The 13008-nt window shown below is 42.1% G+C and overlaps 1 protein-coding gene across 9 annotated transcripts in view; it reads right to left on the bottom strand.

The window, feature by feature from the left end:
* The window catches only part of LOC109895990 (phospholipase DDHD2), a 35462-nt gene extending 24852 nt beyond the window's left edge, over nt 1-10610 (bottom strand). For 4 of the 9 annotated variants that reach the window (XM_020490146.2, XM_031829952.1, XM_020490148.2 and 1 more), the window contains exons 1-9: nt 10367-10609; nt 9567-9796; nt 7050-7242; nt 6570-6757; nt 6211-6300; nt 5922-6042; nt 5618-5707; nt 5205-5346; nt 4531-4739 (exon numbers count right to left, since the gene is read on the bottom strand). In XM_020490146.2, the coding sequence (XP_020345735.1) occupies nt 4531-4739; nt 5205-5346; nt 5618-5707; nt 5922-6042; nt 6211-6300; nt 6570-6757; nt 7050-7242; nt 9567-9716 (1183 nt within the window). In that variant the 5' untranslated portion in view covers nt 9717-9796; nt 10367-10609. Of the gene's footprint in view, nt 1-4530; nt 4740-5204; nt 5347-5617; nt 5708-5921; nt 6043-6210; nt 6301-6569; nt 6758-7049; nt 7243-7664; nt 8038-9566; nt 9797-10366 lie in introns of those variants that run through there. The other 5 variants (XM_031829949.1, XM_031829951.1, XM_031829950.1 and 2 more) reach the window with 5 other exon arrangements.
* Nucleotides 10611-13008: the final 2398 nt, after the last annotated feature.

Raw genomic sequence — 13008 nt, 5'->3', positions numbered from 1 at the left:
TCTACAACTTGATTGGAGTCCACCTGTGGTAAATTCAATTGATTGGACATGATTTGGAAAGGCACACACCTGTCTATGTAAGGTCCTACAGTTGACAGTGCATGTCAGAGCAAAAACCAAGCAATGAGGTTGAAGGAATTGTTCGTAGAGCTCCGAGACAGAATTGTCAAGGCACAGATCTGGAGAAGGGTACCAAAACATTTCTGCAGTATTGAAGGTCCCCAAAAATACATTGGCCCCATCATTCTTAAATGGAAGAAGTTTGGAACAACCAAGACTCTTCCTAGAGCTGGCCGCTCGACCAAACTGAGCAAATCGAGGGGGGGAGATGGGCCTTGGTCAGGGTGGTGACCAAGAACCCATCCAGACAGAGCTCCAGAGTTCCTCTTTGGATATGGGAGAACCTTCCAAAAGGACAACCATCTCTGCAGCACTCCACCAACTCCTCTGTAAAATGCACGACAGCCTGCTTGACGTTTTCAAAGAGGCACCTAAAGGACTCTAACCATGAGAAACAAGGTTCTTATGTCTGATGAAACAAAGATTTTGAATTAACCTGAATGCCAAGCATCACATCTGGAGGAAACCTGGCCCCATCCCTACGCTGAAGCATGGTGGTGGCAGCATCATGCTGTGGGATATTTTTCAGCAGCAGGGACTGGGACACTAGTCAGGGAAAGACTGAGAGAAAGATGAACAGCGCAAAGTACAGAGAGATCCTTGATGAAAACCTGCTCCAGAGCTCTCAGGACAGACTGGGGCGAAGGCTCACCTTCCAACAGGACAATGACCCTAAGTACACAGCCAAGACAATGCAGGAGTGGCTTCGGGATAAGTCTCTGAATGTCCTTGAGTGGCCCAGCCAGAGCCCAGACTTGAACCCGATCTAACATCTCTGGAGAGAAGTGAAAATAGCTGTGCAGTGATGCTCCTGATCCAACCTGACAGAGCTTGAGAGGATCTGGAGAGTAGAATGTGAGAAACTCTCCAAATACAGATGTACCAAGCTTGTAGCGTCATACCCAAGAAGACTTGAGGCTGTAATCGCTCCCAAAGATGCTTCAACAATGTACTGAGTAAAGGGTCTGAATACTTATGTAAATGTGATATTTCAGTTGTTTTCATACATTTGCTTTTTATACATTTGCAAAAAGTAATTATGGGGTATTGTGTGTAAATTGATGAGGGGAAAATTCAATGTAATACGTTTTAGAATAAGGCTCTAATGTAACAAAATTTGGAAAAAGTGAAGGGGTCTGAATACTTTCCGAAGGCACTGTACTTAGTTTTTACAGATTATTTTACATTCTAAAACGTCTGAATAATGTGGGCATTGCCTGACTAAATAGACACAAACACAACGAATGGAGTCTGTCCATGTGGTATCTAGTCAGTCTTGCTATTTGAGATGTTGAAGAGATATTGATGTTTTAAAACATAAAAGAGACGAAGAACCGGGTTCTGTTTGTAATGGAACACTTTGTATGGACAACTATGTTGAAGGCAACATTCAATGTCATCTTGCTCATAATAACCGCACATGGTTTTACGGCAACACACTAGCACAACACCCTTCAATAGAAACGTCGGGAAACAAACGAAAGCACCTAACGTTACCTCTCTCATAAAAACTGACCAGAAATGAAATCATGGAATAATTATATTGGAGCAGTAGAACTTTTAAATCGGCGACTAACTTCAATGACTTTTCAAGGACCAAAGAGCCTAGACTAGAGAAATGTCTGATTTTCAAGGTAGGCAATCTCATTATGAGTGAATTGTGCATGCAAATATTCAACCAAGACTGAACCTTATAAATACCTTGCTTGCATAGCCATTTTTGCCTTAGCATTTATTGGTAGATACTGTATCATAACTTGGAAAATCTTTCGTACCCTTTCCGCTGGCGATCTTTCCTCCACACAACAACCAGCTGTTTCAGGCTGCGTGCTCTCTCTGCCCGACAGACTATCTATAGCAGGTGTGAGCAACTTAAAATGGGGTTGGGGCCACCAAAAAATCTGAACTCCTCATGAAGGGTTGCAGTTAATTTCCTGCAATTCTGCACATTTTGCCATGGGGCTGACAGAAGATTTAGCAATTGTACAACTCATTTAATGTAATTGTATTAATTTTGCCATGGGGCAGAGAGAATAATAATTAGTTGTACAGATAATTTCCAGCAATTCTACACATTTGGCCATAGGATGTAGGTGCAAATGTTTGCAGTTTTTAATATGATAACTGATGATCAATGAGCCCCACCCCGGTCGGTAATTTGACCATGCTTACTACAAGTTTAAACAGATGGCCGCTAGACTAATTTACCAATCCAAAAACGTTTTGCTGACATGGGCTAATTTAGTGACTGCTGATACACAACCAAATTGCACCTTGCGTATTTTATTATTCAAACTTTCAATAGTAAGCTGAGACCACGACTGAGTTCCTCAATTAAAAAAAAGAACCTTTTTAAAAGTATAATGTTATATTGGACAATTTAGCCACTACAATATATACAGTACCAGTCAAAAGTGTGGACACACTCATTCAAAGGTTTTTTCTTTATTTTTTACTATTTTCTACATTGTAGAATAATAGTGAAGACATAAACTATGAAATAACACATATGGAATCATGTGGTAACCAGAAAAGTGTTAAACAAATCCAAATATATTTTATATTTGAGATTCTTCAAAGTGGCCACCCTTTTCCTTGATGACAGCTTTGCACACTTTTGGCATTCTCTCAACCAGCTTCACCTGGAATGCTTTTCCAACAGTTTTGAAGGAGTTCTCACATATGCTGAGAACCTGTTGGCTGCTTTTCCTTCACTTTGCGGTCCAACTCAGCCCAAACCATCTCAATTGGGTTGAGGTAGGGTGATTGTAGAGCCCAGGTCATCTGATGCAGCACTCCATCACTCTCCTTCTTAATCAAATAGCCCTTACACAGCATGGAGGTGGGTCGGGTCATTGTCCTGTTGAAAAACAAATGATAGTCCCACTAAGCCCAAACCAGATGGGATGGCGTATTGCTGCAGAATACTGTGGTAGCCATGCTGGTTAAGTGTGCATTGAATTCTAAATAAATAACTGACAGTGTCACCAGCAAAGCACCCCCACACCATCACACCTCCTCCTCCATGCTTCACGGTGGGAACCACACATGTGGAGATCATCCTTTCACCTACTCTGCATCTCACAAAGACATTGCGGTTGGAACAAAAAATCTCAAAATTGGACCAAAGGACAGATTTCCACCGGTCTAATGTCCATTGCTCGCGTTTCTTGGCCCAAGCAAGTCTCTTCTTCTTATTGGTGTCCTTTAGTAGTGGTTTCTTTGCAGAAATTCACCATGAAGGCCTGATTCAGGCAGTCTCCTCTGAACAGTTGATGTTGAGCTGTCTGTTACTTGAACTCTGTGACGTATTTATTTGGGCTGCAATTTCTGAAGCTGGTAATTTTAATGAACTTATCCTTTGCACCCAACTCTGGGTCTTCCTTTCCTGTGGCGGTCCTCACGAGAGCCAGATTCATCATAGCGCTTGATTGTTTTTGTGACCAGCACTTGAAGAAACTTTCAAAAGTTGTTGAAATGTTCAGAAACAGGATGCAACTGAGCTCAATTTCGAGTCTCATAGCAAAGGGTCTGAATACTTATTTAAATAAGGTATTCGCTTTTATATTTTATAAATTAGCAAAAATGTATAAAAAAAACGTTATGAGGTATTGTGTTTATATTGTGTTTATATTGAGGACATTCTTTTTGTTTATTCCATTTTTGAATAAGGCTGTAACGTAAGAAAATGTGGAAAAAGGGAAGGCGTCTGAATATTTTCCGAATGCATTTTGTGTGTGTGTGTATATATTTACTGATTTGATTTAAAAATAATAAGGCATACCAAAAAAATAATATTGGTATGCCTACAAAAGAGGGGCCAAGGGTCGCATGCAGCCTGTGGGCCGCCAAATGCCCATCCCTGATCTATAGGCTGTGTGTGTGCAGTGTGCATGTGATAAATACAATAGACTAGGTTAAAAATAGCAATATTACAATCGTTTTTACACTGGCCCAAGCAGCCCCTCACAGGGATGATCTACTGGCCCGGAGGGTTTCCAAAACCTCCCCTTCATATCAAGTCCTGACTGAGACATACACACACACACACACACACACACACACACACACACACACACACACACACACACACACACACACACACACACACACACACACACACACACACACACACACACACACACACACACACACACACACACACACACACACACCTGTACCGTTGCTGCCTCTTCAGAAAGTTGGTTTATTTTTGGTCAATTGCACATTACTGTTTAAATAAATCATGATGATAAAGCAAATTATAATGTGACCAGGTTAAACAATTTCATTGGCACCCTTGCAAAGAAAAAATGTGTGTTGCACTCCCAAGTCAAATGGTCGCAAATGCTGTTTTGATCGCACTATCGAACCCTGGTGTGTGTGCATGGCTGTGTGCGTGTGTCTCACCCAGGCTGTGTCCAACCACAGACACTGCTCCAGTGAATTCTGGGTGTCTGTGTTTGAACAGTGAGTGGAGCTTGTTAACCTCGGAGGCCACAGTGTCCACTATGGTCTGGCAGTAGGTAGGACTGTTGTAGAAGAACAGGTCGAGCAGAGTGTCATTGGTGAAATGTCTCAGACGACTGATACTGGGGAGAGTGATCCTCTGAATGTCCCTGAGAGATAGGGGAAAGAGAGAATGGGAAGAGAGGGAAGAGAGAAAGAGAAGGGGGGAGAGGAGAGAGAGAGAGAAAGGGAGGTTGGGGAGAGAGCAGGGTGAGGGGGAAAGAGAGAAGGGGGTGAGAGGGGAAAGAGAAGGGGATGAGAGGGGAGGGAGGGGTGAGGGTGAGGGGGAGAGAGAGAATGGGATGAGAGGGGAGAGAGAAAAGGGGTTGCGAGGGGACAGAGAGAAGGGGATAGAGGGGGGTGAGAAGGGGAGGATAGGGGAGAGAGATGGGTAAAAAGGGGGGTTAAGAGGAGGAGAGAGAGGAGGGGTGAGGGGGAGTGAGATGAGATGAGATGAGATAAGGAGAGTGGAGAGAGGAGGTCGGTAGACAGAGATAAAAAGATTAGTAAAAAATGCAGTACTAGATACTGGTTGACTAGACTGAGGATGCTTGTGTGTGTGTGTGTGTTCTTACTCGTCTACTCCAGTGGCGTCTCCGTGTAGTGCGCTGTGCCAGTTGACAGGTAGGAACTCCACTCTGCCCACCCTGCCCTCCTCCTGGCCTCTCCTGTAATGGCTCCCCAGTAGGGATAGGGACGCACTCCTGAAGTCATTCACTATACAAAGAGAGAGAGACCGTTAATACACACATACACACACAGAAAGACAGTTCACACACACACACACACACACACACACACACACACACACACACACACACACACACACACACACACACACAGAGACCATTAACACACAGAGATAGTTGACACACACACACACACACAGAGACCGTTAACACACACATACACACACAGCCACAAACACAGTCAAATAGATGCATTGACACACACACACAGTCAAACAGGCACACACACACACACTCACCACACTGTATGATAGATCTGAAGCGGATGTCACAGGCGGGGCCGATGCCGTGAACCATGAATACCAGGTGATCTATTGTCTCTGGTTCACCTGGATAACACACACAGACAGGCCTTCAGTAGAGCAGGACGCATGTCTCTCACACACACGGAGATTAGAAACTCGCACACACACACACCTAAAAAGGTGTTTAGTAATGTAGGACAGATATACTGAAAGTAATCCATTATCCTAAATGGTTTTGAGACTGACCAGAGGTCAAACAGTAAATATATCTCTCACACACATATATACACACACACACCGTCAGGTATCTCTGCTGTGATGTTGTCGACACCCCTCTTGACAGTACGTGGGCGAGTCTGCTCCGAGGGAGAGGAGACCCACTCGTCCTGCAACGTGATTGGCTGGTACTGCATGATCAGCTGACCATGGAAGGGGGGTTAGAGGTGGAGAGAAAAAGAGAGAGAGTAAATACAGGTTGAGGAGATACTAAAAACATGACAGAACATAAATAACGCATCCAAACTTAGCATAGCATGAGTCAGTCCCATTGGAGTAGTACAGACATGAGGAGCGGTCAGCATTTTTACTTTAGGGTTGTGCAGGATGACTGTCTCTCCTGAAGGAAAATCCAGCTTCCTCTTCCACTCATCTAGAGTCACTGCTATCATATAGGCCTCCTGACAGACAGACAGACAGACAGACAGACAGACGGACGGACGGAAGGACAGACAGACAGAAGGGGGGATTACACAACTTAGTAGTGCTGTAATAATGTTGTAGTTATGTACTATTGTTGTTGTAATGGTGTATTAGTGTTGTAATGTTGATTATGTTGTAGAAATGTTGTACCAATGGTGTAATAATGGGGGTACTGATGTTGACATGATGCTGTAATAACATTGTAGTGATGTTACAGCACTGCCAGGGTAACGTTAGAGTGTCGTACCTCCAGGTTGGTGCTGAACTCCTCTGGGTAGGGCATGTATCTGGTATCTTTATCTCCTTTATAGAACCAGGTACAGCGTCGCACCTCTGACGGGCCCTGCTCCCAGTACACCGCATACCTCTGCCGCTCCCGAACACGCACGTCATACCTCTCCCCTTCTACTGCCACCACCACCTCCTCCTCTCCTGCTAAACACACACAACATACACAACACATACAACATACACAACATACGCACACAAATATTCTCAATGAACACAGATGAAACTGATACAGAGACCGTGTGAGTATGTGAGTGTGTGTAGCCTATTCCTCTAATTTCTGACAGCCGCAGAGACTGACCCAGTGGGCAGCAGACCAGAGAGGACTGTTATGGTGATATCTGACAGTTGTTCAACACACACTCTCTCTACCTCTCTCTCTCTACCTCTCTCTCTCTACGTCTACCTCTTTCTGCTGCTCTCCCTCTCTCCCACTCACCGGTAGACAAGGCCTGTTCCAGTCTCTCCGAGTCCTCTCTGCTGAAAGGGAGCCACACATCCTTGGAGTCGACACGGCGACAGTAGAACCAATGGGGTTGCACGGGCTGGTACAGGGGCGGGGCTGGCTCCATGTCAACCAACTCGAAGGAGGAAGTGGAGGAAGGGGAGGTCTCCTCCACCACTCCAGACCCCTGCATGGGTGAAATCATCAACATGACATCATCATACTGATACCTGGGGTGTAATGGTGCTTTCAAGACAACTCAGAAACTCGGAACCTCCAAGTGAAAATGTGCATACCTTTCCGAGTTGTCTTGAATGCAGCATGAACGCGACTAGAATTCTGTATTTACACATGCACATACAGTAAGAATTAACACTGGATAAACAAATAGTATAAATAACCGTCTGTGTGTGTGTATAAATATAAATAACACTAAGCTCTGTGAAACACAGCAGCTACAGTAGCACCCACCTGATTATTTAGTGATCATTCACCTTCACTGGGAAAGTCTACTTTAAGACCCTTATAACCAGGAGGTCTCTGTAGAGATCCATAGTTTCTATTCTAGGGAGGTAGTATCGTCACAACCCCTGACGTAGTTCGACCTACCTTCCCCTCCACACAGCACAGTCTCTCCACAATCACACCATTCTACAGTTACATCCAGGAGCTTCAATAATTAAACAGCAGCCAAGCAGGGCTTCGGTTGTTCCTTTTTCCTGTAGCTCCCACTGATCACTGATCCTCAGGAGACGAGCAGAGACGAGACCAGGACAGAGCACAGCGTAACGGACCTCTCTCGGGCTAAACAAACCCTGCTTTATTCTCTCTACTGCAGTAAGCATCTCCTCTCTCCTTTGCCTTTCCTCTGTTCCGCTCTTCTTTCCTCTCCACTCTTCCCCTCTATTTTCCAATTTTCTCCTCTACTCACAGCTAACATGGGCCCCAGTGCTCGGCCCCAGTGTGTGAAAGAACAGCACAAAGGCTGGATCTCTCTGTACCTCTGAAAGGGAGATTGACATCCTCACATCACGTGCTGTGCTAGAATTCTGTACGCAAAAGGAGATTCTGCGACAGTATTTTCCACAGCCAAACCTTTAAACTCTGGGTTGCGAAATAAAATCTCTGATTTGTGCTGTTAAATCTTCCGTTGCCTGGGCAATATTTTTATTATTGTGACACCAATGCAGATGTTACACAACTTCACCATGACATTGTTCTTCTAAAACAGATTCCGTAATGTGGCTTCAGGAATGAACCAGGAATGTTTATGGAAGGTTCTTCCTGTTAGCTGCCCAAACAGGAAGTCTCCTTCGCCTCGCAACTGAGTTTTTAACCAAACTAATAAATGACCTGTACCCGCTCACACAAATTGGCTTTTGCCAATCATGACAATGCTTCTGAATAGACCAACACTATAAAAGTGTCAACTGTATGACTACCTCTCCCTTCCTAACCTCTGTTGTGTGTTGGCAGTTGGCACAGGCCCTAAGGTGACTACAGGACATATCATTCTTATTGTAACATTAGCTCTGTGGGGCAGGAGAATTTAACAGTTGACTTTGAGCAAGGGGACCAGAGCACACACACACACTAGAGCAGGGGGACTAGCGGAGGGGGCATAGTTGTAAGAGGCTGGGGAGGGGCCTAGCAGTGACTGACATTAGTCAAGTGTTCACTGACAAGACAAGCTGCCTTATAGGGCCTCTGCTATAGAAGTGTTATGGGAGGAGTAAATACCACCAGTACACGCTGTATTCCCATTGCCTATAGTGTGATAACATTACTGTTCACTTGTGACATTTGGGGATTTTTTTTGCCTTTCAGAATCTGTTTTACATCAGCCAGGTCTGGAAAGCTCCTGGAAAAGTCTCAAGACTGTATTTGTGGTTATAGACTATCAGGGGATTTCTACTGATTTCTACTTATTGAAGAGTGACAGGGAAGCCTGTTAACAATGGACATTGCCCCCCCCTCAGGGTCAACTTGAGGGTTAAACTAACGCATTCTGGGAAATGTAGTACTTTCCCCCATATTGAACTAAATGTAAGTGATTAATTAAATATAATAACAGATGATTCACATACAGGTTTGGTTTTCCTTGATCATTCATTTCAAAAGTTTGTCCTGAAAATCAACTGCTTCAACAAATGTTTAATATGCAGTATATAACGACATGTTTTATGTTTTATTTACAAGATGTATATGTGTATAGACTACACCTAACATAGAATAGAAGAGGCATTTGAATTTCATTGAATTTAACTGAATTCAATTTTATTTCCTTAAATTCAAATTAAATTCTATTTCATTTTAATTCAAATTGCAATTCTATATTCTGTTTACTACATCAATTAAAATGTAATTAAAATTCAATAATTAAATTGGAATTCATGAAGCATTCTCAATTCAAACCTGAATTGAGCCCAACCCTGACACACACTTTACTGATCATGCCGTCACAGAACTGTACACAGTTGCACAGTACAGTTACACAGTACACAAACTCACCTGCTCCACAGGCGTGTTCCCATCCAGAAGTGTGTGCGCAGGTGTGATCCTGTCCAGAGGTGTATGTGCAGGTCTGTCTGACAGGTCCTGAACAGTGATGGTGGGGGTAGGCTGTGAGTGCCCCCCCTCTGGCCCCAGGCCCTCTGACATCACCCTTACCCCACAGCCCTACAGGGAGAGAGAGTTGGGCACTGAGGCACACTGAGGTACTACTGTAGCTAACTGAGGACCTGAAAGAGAAATAATAACAACAAAACCATCATGTTAGCTCATCTGTGGGCACTTTGTTTTATTTGACCTTTATTTATTTAGCACTAGCTAGAGATACACAAGAAAGTAACGGAACCCATGCATGGTATCTGTTTCGGATTAGATCCGCAATAGTCCAAATGGTGACGGAATAGTGCTGGTTCTTTATTATTATGGCAGCGCGTTAACGTTATAGGTTTCTCTTGTAGGATGGAAAAAGAAGAGCTGTCAGGAGTACAGGTCAAATTATTGGCTTGTACTAGAGGCTCATGACGGTGATGGCGAGATAGCTAACTAGCTAACGTTCATGAATAAAGACCATCTGGCATATGCCAGTCAGCCACCAATCTGGGATAGCTTGCTTAGCCTGGCTGCATGATTAGCTAATATCGCTTGAGTAGATGTAGGTAATAGTTAGCTAATAATCAAAAACAAGAACACTACACTCCTAGTTAGCCAGCTATAACGGATTCTCCTCAGTCAATGTAGCGCCAGTAGTAGCTAGCTAGCCAGGACGGAGAGAAGGCAGTAAGAAAACAACATTAACTGACCTGCTGCTGCTGGACTAGGTGGTCGGGCAGCCGGTCGGGGGACTCACATAGCTCTTCTACTGTTATTACATTACAGACGTAACAACCTATCACTCCACCAAGCACGGTTGAAACAGTTGAAACAATCAAAAGCTAGCTAGCTAGCTAGATAGCTATCAAACTACCTAATGTGTGCGGTCATCTCTCGGTTGTGTAGTTGTAGAGAGCCTGTCCTGTCACTACTGGCGATGTTTTAAAGAAATGTTTTTTTATTGACAACAACTCAATACAGGAAGAACATGTGGTAACGCAAGTATATATAAATAATATACAATGGACAATTGGACTAGGGGGCACAATATCACATTACACAAGGACCTTAAGGGACATACATACACTTATTATTGTAACAGCTTTTTTGATAGTATAGTATTTAATTGTCTTAAAATAGAGTTACATTTATTTTTGTACGTTAAGAAAATGTGGTGTTTTGTTTGTAAATTTACATTTGTGAATATGAAATTTGTCCAAAAGAATAATTAAATTAATTACATAAACATTTTCAGCTTATTTCTATCGTAGGTAAAGAATCCAAGCAGTACATCTCTCCATAATAGTGTAAAATCGTCATAAATGTGTTCAATTATAAATCTACTGATGTCTTGCCACAGTTTTCTTACATGAATACAATGCCAAAAAAGATGCAACGCTGTTTCTGGGTGGTCATTACAAAAGGAACAATTTGATATGATATTTTCCTTACACTTCTTCATATAATGGTTGGCAGGATAATATTAATGAATAATTTTAAAGGAAACGTCCTTAATTTTGTTAACAAGTAGGTATGTGTGTGGCAACATCCAAACTTTTTTCCAACAGATATTATCAATAAATCTATTCCAATAAGGCATGACATAAGGTATAGATAGATACAACATCCTGCTGAAACACGGTTCGTATCGCTCTGTTGTTGAAAGGACCAAAAGAGAAACAAATCTTTCCTACTGATGAGTCAACAGGGTCAATGGAAGGTAGGCTCTGAGGGTCAGGTCTTGACACGTTCCTGAATAATAAAGCAACACCTGAGCATCTAAAACAATTGCAAAATCTTTAGGCGTTACAGGGACCTTGTAAAGTGATAATACCATATAACTAAGTAAAAGACCCTCTGCATTTACCAGTTGGCTCACCGATAGGATATTATTTCGCAACCAATATTCTAAAAACAAAGAAGTATTTTTATACAATATATCCCGAGTATTCCATGTATAATATCTGTGTGGAGAAAAATGATGCTTATAAATTAAGGACCATGACAATAAAACCTGCCAATGAAAAGCAGAAAGTTTCACTGGAACTTTGTCAATATTATAATTGCAAACCAACATGAAGTTAAGGCCACCAAAAGTAGAGAAGACATGATGAGGAATACAATTCCACATGGAAGTGGGTCTTCTTAGGAATTGTTTTATCCAATTGATCTTAAAAGTATTGTTAAAGGTAGTAAAGTCCAGAAAATTCAGCCCAGAACACATAAGTGTTCATTGCAACAGTTTTCCTAATGTAATGGGTACGATTTCTCCACAGAAAATTGAAAATAAATTATCTTTATTTTACCATCAAGATATAAAGATAGAGCGCCATATGTTAGTCTAGAGATACCTTCAGCCTTGGTTATTAGGACTCTTCCTTTTAAAGATAAGTCCCTCTGTAGCCATTGATTTAGCTTCTTCTGGGGTTTTTTAATAAGAGGGTTAAAATTTATTAAGCCTCTAGACTTCTGATCCTTTGTAATGGTAATGCCTAAATATGTAAGTTCTTCTTTTACTGGAATACCATAATATGAAGGTGTCAAACAATCTTTAACAGCTATGAGTTCACATTTATTAATGTTAAGATATAGACCAGACACTTTGGAAAAGGATTGTATCACATTGATCGATATGGGAATTTGGTTAGCGTCTTTCAGAAAATGTGTAGTATCGTCAGCCAGCTGGCTTTTAGTAATTTCTTTACCAGCTATGGAAATACCTTGTACAGGACTATTATTTAAAGAATTTGTAATAAGTTGGGTGATTGATAAAAACAGGTACGGAGAGATAGGACAACCTTGCCTAATTCCTCTTTTTAACTCAAATCTAGGTGAGGTGCCATGTTTCAATTTGATAGAGCTGTTTGTATCGAGAGTCTTAATAGCCTTACAGAAAAAATCCACAAAGCCAAGTTTCTCAAGGGAGTGGAAGAGGAACTGATGCTCTACTGTGTCAAATGCTTTAAAAAAATCTAAAAATAATATGAAGCTATCCTCGGTTATTAGGTCTGAGTAGTCAAGTATGTCTAATACTAGTCTGATATTGTTGAGAATATGTGTTACGGTTTTCTTCCGTTGAAAGAGAGTCGGACCAAAATACAGCGTGGTTAATTCGATACATCTTTAATAAACGAAAAAACACGAAAATACAAAGCAAGAAACGGAACGTGAAAACCTATATAGCCTATCTGGTGACAACTAACACAGAGACAGGAACAATCACCCACGAAATACTCAAAGAATATGGCTGCCTAAATATGGCTCCCAATCAGAGACAACGATAATCACTTGACTCTGATTGAGAACCGCCTCAGGCAGCCATAGACTATGCTAGACACCCCCAAGACGAAAC

Source organism: Oncorhynchus kisutch, linkage group LG8 (genome assembly GCF_002021735.2).
Source record: "Oncorhynchus kisutch isolate 150728-3 linkage group LG8, Okis_V2, whole genome shotgun sequence".
In the NCBI taxonomy this organism is placed as follows: domain Eukaryota; kingdom Metazoa; phylum Chordata; class Actinopteri; order Salmoniformes; family Salmonidae; genus Oncorhynchus; species Oncorhynchus kisutch.
This window is presented reverse-complemented; position numbering and strand designations above follow the sequence as displayed.